The sequence below is a fragment of the Balaenoptera ricei genome, chromosome 14 (genome assembly GCF_028023285.1).
Source record: "Balaenoptera ricei isolate mBalRic1 chromosome 14, mBalRic1.hap2, whole genome shotgun sequence".
Lineage (NCBI taxonomy): Eukaryota > Metazoa > Chordata > Mammalia > Artiodactyla > Balaenopteridae > Balaenoptera > Balaenoptera ricei.
In genome coordinates this window covers 35,764,746-35,787,822 of record NC_082652.1, presented here as the reverse complement: position 1 = coordinate 35,787,822, position 23,077 = coordinate 35,764,746, and the positions used below count along the sequence as shown (strand labels likewise).

At 39.1% G+C, this 23,077-nt stretch overlaps 1 protein-coding gene across 1 annotated transcript in view; it reads right to left on the bottom strand.

Annotated features, from left to right (window-relative positions):
* MYOM1 (myomesin 1) overlaps positions 1 to 23,077 on the bottom strand; it is a 137,908-nt gene that overhangs the window by 18,159 nt on the left and 96,672 nt on the right. Inside the window, exons 21-26 of the mRNA XM_059895709.1 lie at positions 20,070 to 20,184; positions 10,179 to 10,335; positions 8,072 to 8,178; positions 7,910 to 7,954; positions 2,712 to 2,848; positions 425 to 569 (exon numbers count right to left, since the gene is read on the bottom strand). Of these exons, the coding sequence (XP_059751692.1) occupies positions 425 to 569; positions 2,712 to 2,848; positions 7,910 to 7,954; positions 8,072 to 8,178; positions 10,179 to 10,335; positions 20,070 to 20,184 (706 nt within the window). The remainder of the gene's footprint in view (positions 1 to 424; positions 570 to 2,711; positions 2,849 to 7,909; positions 7,955 to 8,071; positions 8,179 to 10,178; positions 10,336 to 20,069; positions 20,185 to 23,077) is intronic.

Genomic DNA, 23,077 nt, shown 5'->3' with positions numbered 1-23,077 from the left:
AATCATCCATTAGATTTGGCATACTCTACTCTTGCATATTTATCTTCTTCATTTAAGTAATTTAAAGTAGGTGCACATTATAAGATAGTATCATAGTTTGTTTCTGAGACATAATACTGTCTTGGTTGTATTGCAATATCCTTTACTGGAGAATTTTAGTTATAAATACTTGTTTATATATGAGATAATTTAAGTGCAGTCTTGCCTGTGGGCCAGTGATAACTTTGGTGTCCTTTTAAATTAACTTTCAATTCTATGAAATGAAATACTATGGAAAGTATTAATTGCAAATTGCACTTTGAACATTGGAATCTAATCAAGAAATAATTTTTACTTCCTCCCACATGGTCACTTTCGTGCGATGGCGTATTTGCATTGAAAGGAGTAGCAAAATCTTCCAGATACTGTTTCACAGAACCCTTACCATCTCCAATGAGAACAAGAGTAGAATGGCCAGTCGCTCTTCCATCTTGAATCTGGAAAGTATACGTGCCCTCATCCTCATACTGCAGCTTTTCCATAAACATTTCAATTATACCAGTGCTTTGGTCAATATGCATCTTATATTTCTTCAATGTGAAAAGTAAAAGAGAGAAATAAGTGAGATAGATAGGATGACAATAAGCCATATAAAATAAACACACAAACTCCAAAGTATCATAATTTAATAGTTTCTTGTTCACATTTTTTTAAGTGAGCAAAGTTTCAAAATCTTGTACCCAGAAAAAGGAAACTATTATGTGGAATATATGACGTTGACCAGAACTGATTACTAAAAGTCTGACATTTAGTTTTTTAAACATAAACTTTTGTTACCCCAAATCACAAAATGTTATCGAAAAGTTGTTTTTAGATTCCCATTTTTCTTTCCAGATTACATTATTTTCAACTAACTGAATAATGCAACAGCAATAAGCAACGTGAGAGAAGTGTTTGTCTCAATCATTGCTATACCCCTGGTATGTAGCACATGCATGGAATATAGCAGCCAATTAATAAACATCTGCTGAATTAATATGTGGATAAAAATGCTTCTAAAGCATTGGAAGCCCATTTGCTCTTAATGAACAGAAATTGCCCTGCTAGACTGTGCTTATTTTATCATCTTCCTTAAGCAACTTTTTTTTTCCAATGTAAAGATAAGTCTTAGTCCTTGGGCTTACAAGCACAATTCCATAACAGATTTGAACTAATGAAGTTTTCCTATAAAATGTCACAGAATGAAGGCTCAGGTCTGGGATCAACTCTGTGGTGCAATTCATGCCCTGGAGTTTCCCCGGCAGGGAGCCAGTCTTCAACAGAGACCCCGTTTTTGATTAGCTTGCCCCATACCCTGGCTTGTGTCCCTCGCTCCTACCCCTGAGAGTAACCCCCATAAACCACTTGAAGGAGAAACTCTATTTCAGACTCTCCTAGGGAACCTGACCTAAGACAGTAATTTCCACCCAGTGAAATAGTATGATTAGAACCAATTGCAATGACAATAAACTGCTCTTCAAGTTCTGTGTGTGTGTGTGTATGTGTGTGTGTGTGCGCATGCGCCACATGCGTGTGTGAACACATGAAGGGGAGCGCCTCTACACACATGGGCACGAGTGTTCCCTCAATGGCTGTGGTGGCAGTGATACCAACAAGGCTCTTCCTTCCTCTCCACTGGCCAGATGGTGATCACCACAGTCGATGAGAGCATTTTGAAAACAGGGAGGAGAGGGACCACAGTGGACCCATGTGTGCCTTGTTCCTGCTCTGCACAGGTACTACATGAGCTGAAAAGTAATACACTGCGTATTCTTCTGCTATTCATGTTACTCATTCTCCCTCTAACTAATGAATCCTCAAATATTTAAAAAACACATTTTGAGGAAAGGGGAATAGGTTGTTAATCATGGCCACAAACCACACCTCTCCCCCATCTTTTTAGTCTCCCATTTACACCCATGAGAAGACAGGTATGAGACAGGACCCCTAAACCCAAGTTCTTCAGTACCACCAGGCACAAGCCTGATGCTGGCTCTACTGATGTCTGGGGAGGACAGATAAAGTGCAGATGTTGTAACTCTATCTATAGAAACTATGTTTACATTAAAAGCAAAGAAATAGTAAATATGATATACATAATCACCTATGTAAATAATATACAAGTTGACATACACACAAAGAAGTATAGAAAAAGACCAAAAGTATATATTAATATGTATATCAAAAAGTTGTAAGAATTTGTGGTTTGTCTTTTCTGAGTCTTTAAATTTTTTACAATAAGGATGAATTGCATTTTTAATCAGAAAAGCAATGAGATTTTTTTTTACATTTTTTTCTGAGCCATTAGAACAATTCTTCCATATGAAAAACCAAGACGCCACTGGAGTCTCTGATGTGAGTATCTGTGTTCAGGCAAGGGCGCTGGCCCCTCTGCCTTCAGTGTTTTTCATAGGTGACCAACTTCCTGATTTGCCTGAGACAGTTTTGGTTGATGACTGTTATCCTGGAAAAATTATTATTAGCATCTTCTTTCATTCTCAAAAGTATCCTAGTTTTGGATAATATGATATAATCAATCTATATTTTCTTCCACACTTTTCACATGTGAAATGATTTAAACCCCCTCACCCCACGTCCAGTGGTTTTCGTAACAACTTATCTGCATTCTAATAGAGGTTTCCCAGCACATTCTACAATGATATGTTTAGAAATCTAAAAAGTGTAAAACCTACCGGCCCTTCAAAAATTTCCTTGTCATTAAATATGTAGTTGACTTTGGCGTTGCCAGACAGCTTCTCAGCCTGCATCCAAAACCGGACCTGGCCTTTCTCCAAAATTTCAACTGCCAACTCTGATTTAACTGGGACAGCTATGAAAGATAAAAATAAGAGTAGTAGTTATATTGGTAACCATTTGTATTGATACAGATTTTTCCAACAAGTGAAAAACAATGGAAGTGATGATGTAGCAGCTTGCTTCTTTCAGTGAGAGCACTGTACAGAAAGTTTGATTTTGAGGGACAGTAGAACTGGGTTCTAATCCTGACTGTCATAGATGTCTTAACTATAAAAATGAGGAAGATGAACTGACCTCCCAGGGTCCTTCAGCTAACCTCTGTGACTCTCTACCGTGGCTTTGGTTAGCTTTACTTAGGGACAATAACAAAGTATGATGAAAAGAGTCTTGAGCTGGCCCCAGTAGTTCAAGGTCAGCTACTAACAAACTGTGATGTGAGGCAGTTCACTTCGCATCTCTGGGCCTCACTTGACTCATCTATAAATGGATGGAATTGAACTGAATGTCTTAATTGACCAGGGTATTTTCCTGCTCCAACATTCTATGATTTAATTACTTCAAAATATTTGGAAAAAGAGTTCAATTTGATTTTTTTCAACAATTTAACTCACTTTGGAGGTTTTAAAAAATGTTTTAAAAAATGAATCTTAAGAAAGAATTAATTTTGATTACATATATAAGATGAACCAGCTTGTCATTTAAACCCTATCCATCCCAATGGTATACCAGTTCATTTAAGTTCTTAGATCAAGCAAAATTTTTCAGGTGCAAATAAGCAAGTCATTATCAAGAAGCTATATTAAAGTATAGCATGGCTTGCTTCACATAGAAAGTAAGCAACCATGTGATATCTCTGATTTACACCTGTATCGCTTAAGCCATTTGAACATGAGTGAAATTTTTAAAAGGTTGGCTGACATCTCTCAAAATCAGTTTCTAAATTTCTTGTAACTCGAAAATGTTCTCTACGAAGGCTCCTCCAAGCCAGCAGATCTGTATCAGAGGTGGCTCCTGGGCATCCTTTGTGGAACAAGATGGTTGTTTCTCAAAATTTTGTAGTCCTTCACTTCTGTTAGGGGAAATCACCCTTTGCTTTCTCTCAACTATTCTTAAATATATTTCAAAATTTTAGCTATGCTACATTTTAAATTATAAGCTTTAATTATAAGCTTGGTATAAACTTGTACAAAATGTACATTAATGTTTTTTTGTATTTATCCTAAAACTACCCTTTTCAAGCTTCAAGGGATGCCTTTCCTTTGCACTATTCCATATTCATTGTGAAACTCAGTTATAGAGTCATTCCACGCAGAGCTGAAAGGAGGCTCAGACATCATCTACTGAGGGTGTCCCCTGTGGACAGAAAAGGGCCACACCTTGATCAAGGACAGTTATCTACCCCTGAAACCTTGTGTTCCTCACCTGCTAACATGGATATTATCTGCCTCACAGGGCCACCGAGAGTGAATATGGTACCAGAATACATTGAGCCACTGTGAATAATGACCGCTGCTCGAGAAAGGAGTTTTCTTTCTCCCCTGATTTTACTGATGACAAAACTCAGCCTTAGGAAAGCTTAGTAACATATCTGGGTAGCAGAGCTGAGACCAGGGTTGTTCCCTCTATTCTGTGCTCTTATGGTCCTGGCCGTCCACTCTGAAGAACACTAGTGGTTTTCCAGTAAGAGCAGATCAGCAACAGACCCCAGGGTGGTGAGAGCAGAGGCTAAGTTTTCTCCCTACAGGACGCTCCTGCTTGCTACAAGTAAGTCTTGAGGGGAATAGAGAGTAGGATCTCTTCCAGAAACATCTGGAAATCTCACTCTAGGGAATCTAATACATGAGTGATGCAGTTACTAAGAAGCTCAGTGTGGCGGTGGTGGGGAGGGGACACGCTCCCATGCTCTCCTGGAAGCCTCCAGATCCCTTAATGTTCACGGTCCTCTCTGAGTAATGGGGCCATTGTCTGGGGAGCACTGGCCACCAGGATGCACACACAGAAACAGCCCATGTCCTGGTTAGTGTCAGACCACCTGGGCTTATGCCCATGTACCAGCTGTGCACATCTGGTCTAATTACTTAACCTCTCTGTGTCTCACTTTCTTCATCTCTCAAATTAAATCACCAAAGTAGTGACCCTTTTAAGGTCATTGTAGAGTATGATGACATTCTGTTTAAGCACCCTATAAACAGCATATAATAAATTAATATTTTGGTGACTCTTCCTTCAGTTGTTTAAACAACACCCTACAACCACCAATTGTATGTTATATTTATACCTAAGAGGACATACCAGATAGATATAATTTATGTATATATGCTTGTGTATGTCTGTACTCATAGAGTGTAATATGTACAAGTGGGATAATAAGCAATGTCTACAAATAAAAAGATATATTATGCAGGATGTTTTTGTTTCTGTTTTTCTTTAGGTGAGAAGTGTATTTATTTAGAGAGATACACATTCCGTAGACAGAATGTGGTCCATCTCAAAAGGCGAGAGGCCTGCAGGATGTTGTTGATACTGAAGTATATCTCCCACCATCCCCCCATATACCTTGAATTTTAGATATACACACACATGTATGTTTTTGATATATATATATATATATACACACACACACACACACATATATATTCAAATAAACTGCCTCTCTACACTGCAATTTAGTATCACTGCTGGCAAGACAGACTAGGTTATTTTCTATTTTTAGCTTTATATATTTTTATTTTTTCCTTCTGCTCAGCCCTAAATTTCCTTAGGCTCTTTTCTCTGGCAGTTAATTTGCTCCAGCAAAATATCTGTCATTTGTAGGTTTGAGGCATATGTTTAGTGGTTTTCAATATATTTTTGAAAACAGCTTAAAACAGGAGAATTTACTGTGCCAAGGGATAAAGGAACAGCACACTCTTTATTATACTCTGTAAGAGACAAGACCAGTTAAGACCTTACAAAATCTCAAGAAAATGGCTTATGTGTCAACATATACTAAGAGGAAGTGGGTATAAATTGAGAAATTGGATATGCTGCTTTGACTCTATCATCAGATCTCTGAAAATATTCATGTAGTGACCTGGCTGATCCAACAGTGGTTGGGGAGAGAAAAGTACTGGAGCTGTGATACTTTAAACCTTGCTTCAACGGGTTCACGGGAGCTCCCTACGGTTGGGAGAGTCATACCTGCACATCAGAGCTTTTAACACATTTTTGGGTTCTCTCTGCGCCGACCCAAATGCCACACCTGATCTCTAATAGTAGGGTACCTGAGTTTGCTGCTACCCCCTCTCCTAGAACCAACAACTGAAGTGCTTATGCTCATGCAGAATAAAATATCTCAACATAAATGACAGTGACAGCAGGCAATTACTATCGGCAAGTCCATATGATTATTGAACTTCAGGGAGGCTGGGCACCTCCAATTCAACAGTAACACCCCAACTTCTCTCATCTCCATCCTTGAAGCTAAATGTAAATGTTGTTTGGACCAGCTGTTGCCTAGACACTTTGACAATATTTACTGTCTGACTAACTAGATTAGATTAGTAGGTGCTGCTGTTTCTGTCTCACGTTGTAGACAGTGCGAGCATTCACAGGCTCCCGCTGTGCTCGGCACGGTGACCCTCTCCTCCACTCCCCTCTTCATGGTCCTGGGAACACGAAGGGAGGACATCAGTGTGGCTGGCAGACAGTTCTTCTGCAAGTGGGTTTTTCTAGGTCACTCTTCTGTTTCAATTAACATTTATATTTTCCCTGAAGAGTTCAGGATTAACCAACGCCCTGTTGATTGTCTCTCACAGCCCCTCTATGTGGTGGGTGCTGTGAACAATTACAACAGCCATTCCGGGAAAAGAAACCAGGCAATGGGGAAATTGGGATGACGTGCTCAGGTTCACAGAGCATAGAACAAAGACAGTCCAGGCCAAACCTCTGCCTTCCATACAATTTTAAAAAGAATAACTTTTAAGACACTATTCTTGGTGTTACTTTTCCAGTTTGATGGTGAACAAGCTTACAGACGAGAAACAAACGGTTCTCCCCTAGAATTCAGAAAGCCTGCTTTCTGCATTCACACTCCACAGGCACCCCACTGTGCTTTGTTGAATAAAGCTGGTTTTGAGAACATTCCAGCTGAGGCCAATAGTCACCAACACCCAGCCTCACCATCAAACATGCATTCCTTGGGAATGTGAGAGAGGTCAGACAACTAGTTTTAGAGCAGTGTTTGTTTTTTAATCACAGCTCTGCTGAGAATTTCAGGAAAGCTGTAGATCCTCGCCCTAGAAAAATGCACATCTACAAACACACACGTTTTGCGTATAGTTTGGGGTCAGGGTATAGTTCCCTGGGTTCCTGAAACTCCTGTATTAGTGAAGAAGTTATATTTTAGGGATTAAGGAATGAAAAAAATTCCTGATTTAAAAGAATGAGTGATGCTATCACTCTTTGTTTTTTCAAACTCTAAGGTGTAACTTTCTGGATGCTTCACTACTTTGGCCAGTGGGTACCAATGGGCAAGAGATCCTATCAGGCCAGTGGAACTTTCTGAGTATCGTTTCAGTCTTCTTTCTCTTCTCTTAGGTGTCAACTCTGGAACTTAATCTTTTAAATAGAAGGTGCTTCATTGAAGGGTTTGTAGATAGTTCATAGGGATTCTTTTTCTGATCAAGGCATCTTTACCTTATTTTCCAGGAGTTTAAAATGTTAGGTACTGTCTTTATTTAGAAGTATGGTTCTTCTATTAAATGCTAACATTCAATTGCTTAGGAAGAGATCAGTTCGCCTAAAAGACATACAAATTAATGTATCTAGGAGATATGTGTGTGTGTGTGTGTGTGTGTGTGTGTGTAAAAAGTTCCAAAATATGTAGGCAAAAGGTGAAGAATGTAATTGGTCAGCTGTTACACCTATGTAACCCGATAGTGCTCTATGTAACAGAGCATGGGATGTATCTTCTATGTTCGTGTTCTTTGTATCTCTGGAGAACAATGACAAAGATAAAAGCAGCCCTTCGGAAAGTGCATCTGCAGCTACCAATATATGCTCCATTATATGTTCTCAAGAGCCTCTTCTCTTGATCCTGTCAGAATTGTGTAGTGGGATGGCTAAACTCTGTGAATGTATTGTGGACACTTACTTGGGAACTTGTGTTCTTGGCTGAGAGCAAGTAAACGTTTCAATTCTGTAGGGAGAAAAAGAAAACAATTAGAGCTTGAACTACTAAAACAAAAGTCACTTGATCCTGGAGAATCACTGAGAAATCAAAGCAGACTCGTGAATGAACCGATTTTTCACTTACCTTCCTCATCTATCAAGTAGCTTGACGCTATTCCATCAGTGTCTGTTACATCGCAGGAGTAGATGCCCAAGTCTTCCATCCCGAGGTCTTTGAAGGTCATTTTCGTCCTTCAGAACGGAATAATTTTATAAGAAGAGAGGCCGTGTGGGGTCTGAGGACCTGCACCCTGCCCGGTCTCTAGGCATTTGCATGTCCGCTCCCTTCATGTGGAGCACTTGTTCTGTCCCCCTTGCTGACCTAAAGCCCACTCATTCTTGCTGCTTCTGGGAAGACTTTCCTGACCTCCTCCTATGGGCTGATGGTGACGGGAGGGGGAGCTGGTACAAATCTCCCATCCCCAAGCTATGATGCATATCGATGCACATCCCAAATAAAGATATTTTTAGCTGATCAACCCTTGCTGGGCAGACTGAAAATTTTCTTCTTCACAGTGCAGAACCTCCCAATGCCTCTCTTATGTCAACCCTGCACTTCCTGTTTTGGAGGTTATCACATGGCATCGGTATTGCCTAGTTCATTAACTATATACCTCCACTGAATGCCTTTTGGGACGAGATCTGTTTTGTTCACTGTTGTGTCCTCCGGCCTCCATACCTTGTCTGGCACATAATATGTGCCTAATAAATACTTGTGGAATGAATGAATGGGCCAGTCGTCTAGTTCGCTTTGTTTTCTAACTTTGGTGAGTCACATTGCTGGTCAGGGTCTAAGATCACCCAAACATTTATAGGTTAGTCAAGGAAAAAAAATTTATAGTTTGATTGTCTTTCCTTTGACCAAAATTATGTTTCACTTCAAGGACTTTACAGCATAGTTACAGCAGAACGTCTTTTAGTTATTAATATATTCAGTATTTCCTTGCTGTTTTCCAACAAAATTACTATTTCTTTCTTTTATTTTTGAGCTATATTGGGCTTTTGTAATAGAAATAATACTTAGGAATATTTTGCTTTACCAAATATAATCCAATCTGGTTGGCACTATAAAGATATGAAGCTTGATAAGTAAGGTGAAATAAAAGAAATCTTGAGGCTGAAAGGAAGTAACAGATCATAAAATTAATCTCCTTCACTCTCTTCTATTTTACAGAAAAAGAAATCCAAGGTCCATGTAATTAAAAGCTGCCCCAGGTCACACAGCCGGCTCCTGGTAGAGCTGGGACTAGAGCTCATCTCTCCTGTGCTTCCCATACAGCGTTCTTTCCAGTACACTATTGTGTCGCTCACAAGTGGTGAAAAAAGCAGAACAGATTATACCCCATCCATTTAATTTACCATAACTTGAATCAGCAAGTTCTTCCTTAACCCCTCCCCATAAGTATCCTCACCATTACTTAAGATTTCAAAATTCTGTAGAATAATGAGAATCATCTTTGAAGTTCACTTTTATGCCAATTAAAGCTTTTCTTACATCATAAATGATGTCAACTAAAAATTGCTGCTCCCCATCTGCTTCTACAAGGATGAAGTCATTAGCCACTGCAGTCGCTGACCTTCAACACACCCTGAAAGGAGTTCAGGGTGGAGATCAGGATTGAGGCACTCTGTGCTCTGGGAAAAACTGGCAGAACAGGCCTTCAGATAGTTAGGTATTTTTCAGGAGAAGATTTTATGAGCCCAATTTCTTGTATCTTCTCATATCTAGAAAAGCACTAAAATCATTGATGGAGACATCGGCTCCTCGTGACTAACAGCAAGCTTCTGCCAAAACGTGTGCTTTGATTGCACGTTTCCCCCTTCACCAAAATCCCTTCTGTACTGACTTTCCCCCCTTACCTTTTCGGAGCAGTTCCTCAGAGCTGTCTGAGATGCTGTCTCCTGGGCTATAGTCCTCATTTTGCCCCGAATAAAACTTAAGTCATAACTCTCACCTTGCGCATTTTTTTTTCAGTCAACAGTGAGATACATATGAGAAAATACTTTAAATGGACTAATGTGAAAAGTATTTTATAAGGATTGTTATTTTTTAAGGTTTATACTGGTTATCACTTTTTACATTTCCAGTTATAAAATATTTGTGATTTCATTCTCTTATTTGAAATGGAAAGCGTACTTCATCCTCCTTTCATGAAAAGGAGACCCATAGTTAGGATTGAAACGGTGCGTACTTGTTGCCTTTGCTTTCAACCTCTAATCGTGGAGACTCCTCCGTGGGGACATAATCTTTGGACCAGACGAACTCAGAATTTGGAGCCATCTGATCACATTCGAAGTTCAAGGAAATGACTCCATCGTCATCCACATTTACAACAACCTCTTTGGTTCCTAGAAGATCAAAAACAAGGCACTGATAGTTCCTGGTAGAAGTCAATCAAATAAGAATTCCTTACCTTGGGATCCTTTACTGTAGCCTTAAAGCAGGGCCTTGAGCCTGTGCAAGTGAAAAGCCCCAACTGCTCGCTGCAACTGACAATCCTGCTACAATTCAACGTTTGTGTTGTGACAGAATTAAATGAATGTACCATGTTTCTTAGGTAGTGCTAACACCATGGACAGTACTGTTTGTTCAGGGCTGAAGAAAATTGGTTGACGTGACCAGTGGGACAGTTACTGGAGTATGTTGACCATAATAAGAAGGACAAGGCAGCCGTGGGAGAAAGGAAAGTTGAATGGTCCTTATCAGGGCCTAATTCATGACTTTTGCTTCAATATTACCCATATCTAACTAGTCATCAAGAAAGGATAGATAAGAGATAAAGAAACCAAAGGGAAATTGAAGGGGAGAAAGTAGAGGTAGTAAGAATTGCCTATATTCACATGTTCAAAGTTTGTAAATCATTTAAGAATGAAAAAAAACTCCATGGAAACAAGTTCTGCTGATCAGGTAATCATAAATCAATCTAAAGATGCCATTCTAGATTAGAACAACAGAAACCTAGAAATGATTGTTATTGAACTTTATGGAAATGAATTTCAAGAGATTCAAATGTTTCAAGATTAGTTTTTGGATTTTAAAAGAAAACAATACGTTAATGTTTTGAGGGGTTTTTTTGAGGGTTATAATAAATTACCTCTGCATTCAATATAGCAATTCAAAGAGTGTGTATAGCATATAAAATGTTCACATCTCTGCCTAAATCCAATTTAAAAGGTAAAATGCTCTTCTCAAATTGCCATTCATTCAATTATCAGTCTACACTTAGTTTGTTTCCATACATTAGGAAAAATATATTTAATTTCAGAAAGGTATAGCTTTATTTTTTTTAAAGTATAAAAAAAAACCTTTCAGTAGATACTTCCCAAGTGATGAAAGATTTTCTCTTCTAGATTGCATCATTCAATAAAACTTGTCAGGGGAAAAACAATTGCAAGACTCCTCCCAGGCGAAGGGCAAAACAAAACGAGTGCCTAAAGAGTGACATTAGGATGTTGGATCCTAAGCCTGGCAGTTGGTCTAATTTGTGTCCTTATTGATAGTAGTGTGTGCTTCAACTATAAACCTCCAAAAAGTGATTTTTAACACATAGAAAACTTAGAGAAGACTAATTCTAGGAGATTTTTAAAAATTACTTTTTAAAAAATAAAGGGTTATTTTCACATTTGGCTATATAGATAAACAGAAATAAAGGTCAATTAAAGATTTAATTTTTCCTAAGTGAAATGTCCCCCATGTATTACTTTTAAGGGCTGTGTCTACTCCATTGGAAGGCACAGACCATGTTTTATTTCTATTCCCAGTAACACATGACTAATCCTTACATTAGGATTAATGTATAACATTGTTGTATAACAAATAATGAACAAGTTATTTAAGAAAAGACTGACAGCTAAGAATGCTGAGGTTTAGATGGTATTATAATACACAGTTAGCATAACTGAATCACAGAGAGTATAAATGGAAAATCTTCTGAATATCTGTATTGTTATAAAGAGGAAAGGAGAAGCAATGAAGTTGACTAAACCTTTCTTGCTATTTACATAATATCTATTTTGGAGGCATGACAGATTGTTCATATTAGTCATTCATTGGGTTATTTGTAATCTCTTTAAAAAGGAAGTGAGGGCTTCCCTGGTGGCACAGTGGTTGAGAATCCACCTGCCAATGCAGGGGACACGGGTTCGAGCCCTGGTCTGGGAGGATCCCACATGCCGCAGAGCAACTAGGCCCGTGAGCCACAACTACTGAGCCTGCGTGTCTGGAGCCTGTGCTCCGCAACAAGAGAGGCCGCGACAGTGAGAGGCCCGCGCACTGCGATGAAGAGTGGCCCCCGCTTGCCGCAACTAGAGAAAGCCCTCGCACAGAAATGAAGACCCAACACAGCTAAAAAAAATAAATAAATTTATAAAAAAAAAAAAAAAAAAAGGAAGTGAATCATCCATATGCCTGCTGTTTATTATGTTGGAGGTATGACTTAAGTTGACAGCAGAAAAGATATTGCTTAGCTTAAGAATCTTGATTTTTACTAAAGTGAAAGATTTGACTTTTCTTCAAAGGAGTCATAAAACGGAAAGCATATGAAGAATATAATTAGCTTGGCTTTCCTCTCAATTACATGGATAACCTTTGTACCGTAATACTTCACTCATTTGGAATCTTGCCCAAGACCAAGAAGTAATGAAAACAAGTCTCTAAGAGCCAGTGCTGATGTGACAAAGTTCACGCACTAGTATTCCTGAACACTCACTGGTGAATTCCATAGCCCGTCACTTGGAATCTCTACTTAGCTTGAGATGATTCTAACAAGCTTAGTTGGTCAGTTTCTCTCAGTAGATTAAACCCAAAAAAGAGAGGAAAGTAAGAAGCTACTATCATCAGGAAAATGACAGCAGGAGAGGAAGCAGAAAACTAAAAAGCAGGCACAAAGACGTTATTTAGTAGAGGGACAAACAGCCCCTCACCCCATAAGACGTCACTGTATTGTAACACTGGGCAATAAATAAGGTGGATACTTGTGGCTCTGAGTCATACAGAAAAAGGTAAATGAGATTAAGTATATTGCATCCAAGAAGTATGAAAGGTAGGTACTGAAGTGTGTAATCTATTTTACGAGAATTTTCATCAAAGAGTCTTAGAATGAAATTTTAAATAATTGATGCTCTAGCAGTAAATTCTCAGGTAAATGGAACTACTGGGTATTTAAAACAATACTTTTTTCAGGTTTCTGAATGACCAGATTTGGTCCCAAACCCATGCAACTTAGAGAATAGAAAAACCCTGCTTAGTTGCTGTCTCAGTTGCCTCAGCTATTAAGAGAAGGATATAGAGCTGCCTCATTGAATTATTCTGGACAATTCATTTTTGTAAAGTACTTGGAGATCTTTTGTGACAGTATGAAATGAAACAAAAGATGTTATTTTTAAGTCCCAGGCAATACGTGTGTTTCCACTTTAACCTATGAGTTTTACATCATTACTGTGTAGCTGGGTTCTAATGTAAAAAAATGTAATGATTTATACTTTTAGAAAACAACATGGCATTTCTTGAAAGTCTTAGATCAAAATTTGTGGTTTGAAATTAAGTAATTGCCTGGAGGGGCAAAATAAAAAGTAGGGATTAGATGTAAAGTCAACTAGTATCTGAGAGAGTTGTGCTCATCTGTGCAGCTTTTCTTGATTAATCATATCAAATCAGGACATGGTAGACAATACCTGTAGTGGATAAAAGAGAGGCATGAACATTTCCTCAATTTATGCTCACATAATTGTGGCTATGATGGGTGCTATTTGTTGATTTATTTAAATAAAGGGGAAAAAAATTAAAACTCTCTTCCATACTTCTGTTTTAAAAATCAAATACTCGGGCTTCCCCGGTGGCGCAGTGGTTGAGAATCCGCCTGCCAATTCAGGGGACACAGGTTCGAGCCCTGGTCTGGGAAGATCCCACATGCCGCGGAGCAACTAAGCCCGTGAGCTAAAACTACTGAGCCTGCGCGTCTGGAGCCTGTGCTCCGCAACAAGAGAGGCCGCGATAGTGAGAGGCCCGCGCACCGCGATGAAGAGTGGCCCCCGCTCGCCGCAACTAGAGAAAGCCCTCGCACAGAAACGAAGACCCAACACAGCCAAAAATAATAAATAAATAAATAAATTTATAAAAAAAAAAATAAATAAAAATCAAATACTCATTAAGATGAGTATTTGATTAATTTTCATTTTTCAAAAAGTTGCACTGGTTGTTTATTTTATCAAGAACGGGGTTAAATTCTACAAGGGCAGGGCTTTTGTCTTTCATATTTTCCATACGTATTTACACATGCCAGGCACTGGACTGAAAAAACAGATTTAAATGAGAAATGTCAGTTTAGAATTGCAATGTTTATTTTATTGGAACTAGTCTTATTAAAGCTTAAGCATAACACCAATATTTTGATAAACAGACAAGATTAAAAAAAAAAAAAACCAACAAAGAAAACATTCTAGTCGCAGTGGGTTTCCTACTTATGCTCAGAATTTAAAGCTTGATCTCCTTCCTGTCAAACAGTGATGCTGTCAACTGGCTGAAAGTGTCGCTCTGAAAGTGATCATAATCACAAGACTTTGAAAAGTAAAATTTCCTGAAAATAATTCAAATACTAGTTTTCTAGGCATATTTCTTTTTTTTTTTTCTAGGCATATTTCTTACGTTCCACAAAAATTCTCTTTAGAAAATAATGTTTAGTCAAAATAACTTACTATTACAAAGAAAGAACACAGTTTCAACAGTATCACTGTATAAATATAAAACAAGGTTATTGTCTTAAAATGATTATGGCAACAAGTTATAGCTTGTTCCCTATTTGTCACATGAATTACAATGCTAATGCTCTCATACTCTTTCAACATGGCTTTTCAAATTCAAAGCCTTCTGTTACTGTTCAGCTTTAATTAACTGGTTAACATAGTTCTTTGAATAAAAGTGTTTTTAAAGAGTGACTTAGTAGACCAAGTATTTTATAATAATACCTATAGTGGGAAATGGAATTGAAGTTGCCTTGGAAAAAAGGTAGACTCTTCCTGCATTCTGGGTTTATATATAGAGGAAGTCATTTTTGGAAAATACATAGATTCCTCTTTGTGTAATAAAGAAGGTACTTATGTTAATCTGGAAAGGCCATTTTTTCCACATATTAAAATCTAAGAGGAATTAATAGTGGCGTTCCTTAAATGAAGGGATCTTGGATACATCATGGGCAAAAAATTCTAGTGAGATGTTACAAAAGATACATGATATTGAAATGGATGATTCTTTTTATAAGTGCTCTAGGAAAACCAAGAGCAATGTAATGACAGCATTTCTAAGAGGCCCCAGGCTAGTCCACAACTACACCTGTGGAGATTAACCTGGTGCAGCGTCAGAGTGAAAGAGGTGCAGCTACCACACCCTCAAATTTGCTTTTTAGAATGTCCCACGGCCTGAGTTTTTGCCAAGCACTGAGCTGCTGTCAATCCATGGTTGAACTCATAAATGTCTAAAGAGACACATTCACTAAATTTGACTAACACATGAGCAGAATGGTTCCGATATTTAACAGGCAGGCAGCAAGTTTGATGTTCTGCTGTCAAAGTAATGGAATCCCTACGGATATTCTCATCTAGATGAAAGGCCATCGCACTTTCCCACAGAGTTGAGCTGGGAAAGTGGACCAAAGTTTGTCAGGACTTAGATTTTTCTCAAAAACAACCTTTGAACCTATTCAAGAATATGAAGAATTCAGTTAAGAGCAGAGGAGATTTGGCTATAGAAAATGAAGGAGATAATTCTGGTCTGAAAAGGAATTAAGAAGAGTTGTCTCTAGTCAGCTGCCCCAACCCTAAACAAATCCTTAATGAGGACCTAGAGGAATACTGGATTGCGTGGGATGGCATTTTAATGGTCCCTCCAGGCTTCCCACTACCCACAGTAAGTGAATGGGTTAAAGTACGGCCCAGGGCTAAAATGAACTTTTTGGAAATTAACTCCAGCCCACTTTTCTCTCCCTTCCAAATAATGATTTTAAAAAAAGATAAAATTTAAAAGTGGGAATTCATCTTCCCACACATTTCACAATCTGATGTGAGAATTTTCTCATATAATTTAGTCTTTTATATCTGCATTAATAGGTCACTTTTATAAGTTTTATTCTTTGTCCTTCTCCATGGTGTGTGTGAGTGTGTGTGTGTGTGTGTGTGTGTGTGTGTGTGGTGTTTAAAAAAACTGGACAGTGGGACAGAACAGAAGCAGACAGAAGTGAATAAATGTAATCGGCTGCGTGTAACGCTGAGGTCCCCTACGTGGAAGACAGGACCGCTGGCTGACCCACCAGCGGTCCTGGTGCTACATCAGGGCCTCCACTGGGCCTCTCCCAACTCACCCTTCATAACCAGGGCGTTCATTACGAGATACTAGGGTTAGATTTACACGCTGTGGCTGCGAAACAGAGTCACACTCTCGCCAAAACATGGTAGCCATTCATTATTTTTTTCACCTATACACTAGGTTCTAGGCTATCGACATACAGAGAGAAAACAAAGTTCCTATTTAGAAGGAGCCCACAATCTAATGCACAGTTCACAAACCTTGAATTTCATACTTGAATTACCCAAGGAGCTAAACAAACAAACAAAAATGAACCTATGCCCAGGCTCAGTCCTTCAGACTCTGATTTAATTGGTCTGGAGTAGTCTAGAATGGAGTCAGTATTTTCAAAAAGTTCTTGGCATGATTCTAATGCAATGTACTGTCAAGGTTGAAAACTATTTTGCTAATGGGTGAAAGAGAGCAGATAGTGAGCAAATATAAGTGAAGTTTTCTAAATTAGCCAGTTGAGCTAATCTTTAATAGTCAGCCTGGCTTCCTGCTTCAGAATCCTTCAAAGCTCCACCTCAAGGCCACTGAGCATTCTCAGCCCTACCAGGTTTTATAACCGATCAATTTTCAGAAACTGGGATTGGTTAGTAGGTTGTCAACTCAATCCCAGCTCATTATTCCTTCTGGAGCTCCGTTCTTCTAACCTGCCTTGCTCTTGGTGAGAAGTCCTAACTTCCAATAACTCAGTTCCTGCTCGGGACTCTGCCTGGGTCTGGGTTCTCCTGCTCCTCACCTCAGTTCTCCTGCCTGCTGCTGGGTCTCTGGTAAGAACACCTGCAGCCTGTTCTGCCAGGTATTTATTGCCCTCCAGATCACCTGCCACACCTTGGCAGGTCTCTCTCTTGCCTCCCGTCTGATCTGGTTCACCTTGTCTCCACCTACAGCCCAGACCTGATACCATCAACATAGATACTGTTTGAAAAATATCAAATATCAAGACTAGAAGTGCCTCTCATGTACCAACAAATCTACTCTAAATATTTTCCAGCTTGTTCTTCTTACAGGCTGTTTAGCTACTAGATTTCTTGGTAAGGCACGGCACACTTAGTCCATTTTGATCCTCATTACCAGCACGATCAGACTTTGCAGTAGTGGCTGAGCTACATCTGCTGGCATTTTCGTCAACTTCAAAGGGAGACCGGTCACCCTACCAACCCCAGTGGATTAGGTTAACTTTTAACTGGAATTCAAATTGCACTTGAGGTATCTTGTTAGGTGTATTTGAGGTTTGCTGTTACATGATAAGCTTTATTCTCCATCTGAAATTTTAGTAATGTGTTCCAAAAGGAGTTGTTCTTCTGAAATAGCAATCCAAGTTTCACGTTCCAAACCCTGAAACTGATAACAGATCCCATCCCCCGCCCCAACCCCGGCACCAAACATTTTAACATAAAATAAATACATGGTTAAAAGTAATATATTGGTATTTAATAAAGTTAATAAATACAGACAACCTTAGGCTACATACAAGTTTTTACAGGGATTTTTGAAGCCTTAACACCTGTTTATAGCCTATTCATCTATGGGAAATATTTTGTGAACCTCTAAGCTCTCATCATGCTGTGCTGTAAACTGTTTTTCCACTAGCTCATAAGCCCAGTGGGCGGTGACAATGTCACATTACTCGTGGTGCCCACACAGCACCTGGCATGAAGCAGGTGTTCAGGAAACACGTGGTGCAGGAATGAATGTGTCTGTTGCATATGGAACAAGCTCCAGTGTCCTGGGTTTGGGCTCCTTCATGGCGATGCTTCAAGTCAAGCATCTTGACTCTGTGCCTCCCAGGATTTTTTCCTAGGCTTGAGCCAGTGGTTCCTGAGCGGGTTAATCTGCTGCTGTTTAGTCTGCAGCTGCTGTTTGTAGTTATATTCTGGGAATGGAATGGCCGCAGAATGACTTTGGGTGCCTTGTTCCAAACCAGTGAAACAAAACTCTCCCCCAGGAGCTCACCAGCAGACTCCTTTCTGATGGTAAAGTTTCCACCGTGGTGGCTTTACTAACGTCCTGACTGGCCACCTGCCATTCCAAGGGTTATTGATGAGAAAACAGGAAATCAATTTAAGCTTTCTTTAGTCAATCAGATTTGGGTTCCACTGCTTAAAGGGTGCTTTTAACCTATAAATGACTAGATAGTTTATTTGTGTAATAATCTAAATGTTCTTACAAGGGCAGCCTCACAGTTGGGCTCTTCTGCATGTCTATTGGCACCCTATATATCTGCACAGTTGGCAACTGAAGGGTCTGATTTCTATAGGAATGTGTGTCCTCATGTCTTCGTGTGTCACCTTTTACCCAGCATTTGGGTCCCTAGCATTTTTCTATTTTCTCATGAAGTTTTGCAAAGAGTACTTATATGAGGTATGGCACTCTGTCCAGACACACCTACCACACTTTGGTATAAGAAGGTCACTTCTGTCGTACCCAGTGCTAGAGGGTAGTTACAGGAGTAGATGAAAGCAGTTTATGAAGTAATAGGATGAAAGGGGCAGGTACTTCCTCAAAGGATACATTAGATATTCTTTTCAAGCAGCATGACGTGAGAGCAGAGTTTTCTATGTTTACATTCTTTTCTCATCATAAAAACAAATATTACATTATATATCTGCTCTTTATTTCAGTCCGAAAATAGGAATGGATTAAAGTGAGAGTGCTTGGACTAGAATGAATATAAACTTAAAATAACTGGTTAATACTTTTTTTTATCCTCTCTCATTTCCAGTGATTTCTTTCATGCAACTTTAATGAACTGAAATTTATAACTTTGAAAAGGAGATTAAATGACAAAATAAGTATTATATAATGATCTAAAACTATTTGCACAGTGAACACTGTAAACTTTGTTCACATAACAAAGGGAAAGACTGTCTTTCCTAGTCCAATCATGGCATCTTGAAACTGGGAAGTGAGGCTGCCTCAACTCTATAGATCATTCAATTAGGACCGCTGTTAGTTTAATCCAGGGGTCAGCAAACTATGGCTTGTGGGCTAAATCTGGCCCATTGCCTCTTTTTATACAGCCTGCAAGCTAAGAATGGTTTTTACGTTTTTAAACAGCTTTTAAAAATAAAAAGAAGATAAATATTTCAAGACCTGAAAACTAGTTATAATTCAAATTTCATAATGCATGTAATGTATCATATTACATAATGCATATATCAAGCACAATAAAGTTTTATTGGCACATAGCCATGCTCACTAATTTATGTATTGTCTGTGGCTGCTTTTGTGCCACAGCAGAGTTGAGGATTGTTACAGGGACCATATAACCGTAGAGTTGAAAATATTTACTATCTGGCTCTTCACAGAAAAAGTTTTCTGTCCCCTGGTTTAATTTAGTAGCTACAATTATATAAATACTACTTTTGTTTAAGGGTCATGCTTGCTACCTGGGCTGTTCCAGCTTCCTCTGTGATGGGAAAATATTCTTGTGGGAATTAATGGCCATAGTATAATAGGAATAATGTCCCAGGAGTATATGCTTTAAACAGTTGGTCCAGGAAGCATAATTTGATCAAGAACTTCCCTGTTTTTAAGTATGAACCAGAGTAGCCCTGGACCACTTCAAACCTGGCTCACCCCTGCCCTAAGGTCCTGTGATGGGGTAAATGATTGTCATGTCCTACGGTGATACTTATCTATCATTCGGCTAGCATACAGTGATGATTTTGAAAATGAGGAAAAGCATAGAAGTAAGGTATCTTACACAGATGAGATTAACGAAAAAGTAAAAGCCCACCTGGACGGGTTTCTGCCACAACAGGCCCAGCAAGGTCAGACGGCTTCCCGACACCTGCCTGGTTTACAGCTCGGGCTCGGAACACATAGCTGACACCCTCTTTGAGGCCTTGCACCTGGAAGAAGCAGGTATAGAAGTGATGGGTGCTTTGTGTCATTTGAACAGAAGTGCCCTTCCTCTGTGGTGGCGATTCAATTATACAGCACAAAGGGCACAGGACTTGGGTTCTGAACTTCATTCTGTCAAAGACTGTGTGTGGCTTCAGCTAAGACTTTCTTCTCTCTGGACCATGTGTAAGTAGACATTTCCAAGATCCCTTGAAACTCAGATGCTGTTTCTTTTTTAGATAATTTAATGGCCACCAGCATCAGAAACAGAAGACTGATACAGGTGTGCTGTAAAGGAGTTAGCCACCTTATTCTTTGGTCAAAAGACAAATTACAAAGTGCTCAGAAGAGCTTATATGCTGCCCTTTTTTTCCTGATCCTTTTGAGACATTCCATGAATAATTTCAGATAAAATTTCTGACAAGAGAGGGGAATTACAAGCACGATCACAGATCATGGATCATTTTCCATTTGTTTAAAAGCATGTTAAAGCACTAGAACAAAAACAAACAAAAATTGTCCCTACAAATATAATACAGCTATTTCTCACTAAACAGACAAGCAGGGACTTCTCTGGTGGCACAGTGGTTGGGAATCCGCCTGCCAATGCAGGGGACGCGGGTTTGAGCCCTGGTCCGGGACAATCCCACATGCCGCGGAGCAACTGAGCCCGTGCTCCACAACTACTGAGCCTGCACTCTGGAGCCCACAAGCCACAACTACTGAGCCTGCATGCCACAACTACTGAAGCCCGTGCGCCTAGAGCCCGTGCTCTGCAACAAGAGAAGCCACCACAATGAGAAGCCTGCGCACTGCAATGAAGAGTAGCCCCCGCTCACTGCAACTAGAGAAAGCCCACACACAGCAATGAAGACCCAATGCAACCAAAAATAAATACATAAATAAATAAATTTTTTAAAAACAATAAAATCTTTAAAAATAAATAAATAAATAAACAGACAAGCAATTAACATGATTGTGAATTTTAGTAATTTGTGAATAAAATATATTCACATTCCAAATCCTCACATATTCAATCATCAAGAAGATGTTTGCTGAGGACCTATATTATATGTGTGCCACCAAGCTAGAGTTACAAGAGCATAAGAGAAGTAAAAAACATATATAATATATATATATTTTTTTATAATATGTTTTTATACGACAGTCCCACTTCATAATTTTTTGTGACTTTCTTTGGGTTCAGCACAGTCTCATTAGTATTACAAATACTGTCAATATTTTACAAAAATTATCTTTTCCTTTTTAGAACATGTGACTTTTAAAAGCTATATTGTATTTTAAGAAGGAGTTTATTACACACAAAGAGCACAATTTTTTCCCTTAGTGTTGTGATGGAGATTAACAGCCAAAATGGGATTTAAATCAAACAAAGCTAGAATATACTTATTCAACTAAGCGAAGTGTTTGTGACCATGTATTTAGATGAGCTATGTATTAAATTGTTGGGTTTTTAATCTAATTATTTAATTGTATTGTGTTTATGGTAACAGAATGTCACTACTTATATAGTGATAGCTTTCACTGGAGCTAATGGATTTTTGAAATGAATTTTAATCCATAAATGAATTTAGGCACAGGCTAAATGCATAAGAGTTTGATGTATTTAAATTCTATACTTAGAAATAATGCCAGGCAACTGTGGATCTACAGAAAGGAACAGAAACATTTCCTTGTTGTGATAAAAATAGACCAGGTGCCAGGTACCTGCCACATCTGCACCTGCCACTTAGGTAATATGCGGCTGTGAGCCAGATTTCTGCCAACATGGCACAGGAAGTGAATCCACATCCTAGTGTCTAGTCACTGAGGTGACAGGCACACCCCTCCACTCTTCCATCACCGCAGGGGCAATGACTGCTGGCTTAAAGCACTAGAGATGCATAATCTATATCCACCACCCCTTCCAATTATTCAGTCCCTCTCACCACATTGTCTCAGCAGATTGTAATTACCAATCAAAAAGGAAGCATGAGCTCTGTTGGTTAAACATTTTGGTGGATAGTAATGCATCTTGCACTCTCTCTAGGAACCCCTAGACACTCAGTGCTAACGTGAATGGGTGTGTGTCTGGCAGAAACCAGTTAGGCCATTATGTTCCAGTGCCATGGTGCTAAAATCTCCTGTTCCTGGAGCTATATGTCCTTTCCTCACTTAAATTTGACAGATTAAACTTTTTAACATGCACATTTTTTCTCCATTTCAGGGCTGAAACTTTTCTGAATATGAAACATCTGGAAAAGTGACTCCACATCAAAATGGGTATGGGGACTATAGGACATCTCTACTTTTCTTCTTTATGCCTTTACTGTTTGAATTTGTCATCATAAGCATGCATCTGTTTTATAATCAGAAAAATCAGTAATTCTATTTTTGCTTTAAAAATTGTGGCCAAACTCTAAGGTCATTTCCTTACAGGAAGTTTGTCTCCCGGTTTGTGAGGGGCACTCAACCTTAGTCTCTCTCTTTCCCCTAAATTTGCCTTTCTTCTTCTTCTTTTTTAAAAAAATGAGTGACATTAACCATTCTTTGATGTGTTTAAACTCCATTATTTTCTCTTCCTACTCATTTTTCCTGGGCTCTTGGTCCCCTTTGCTTGGCTTCTCACTCTCACTTGGTTTCCCGTGAGTCGGGCTCCTGGGATCCTGTGCTATGGCAGATGGAGGATTTGGAAGTCATGCTGGCCATAAGCACACACCACCACCATCTAGGATGTGTCCGACCTTTGTTTTACACTGGGCTTTGGGGATGTCTTTGTATCTAGAGGCCTCCTGACTTCTCTGGACAGCCAAACAGCGTCCTAGGCTCCAGACCTTCCTTGACCTTTTCTCTTCCCCACGAAATGTGACCTTCCTTATCTCCTCATGGTTTCATAAGGGG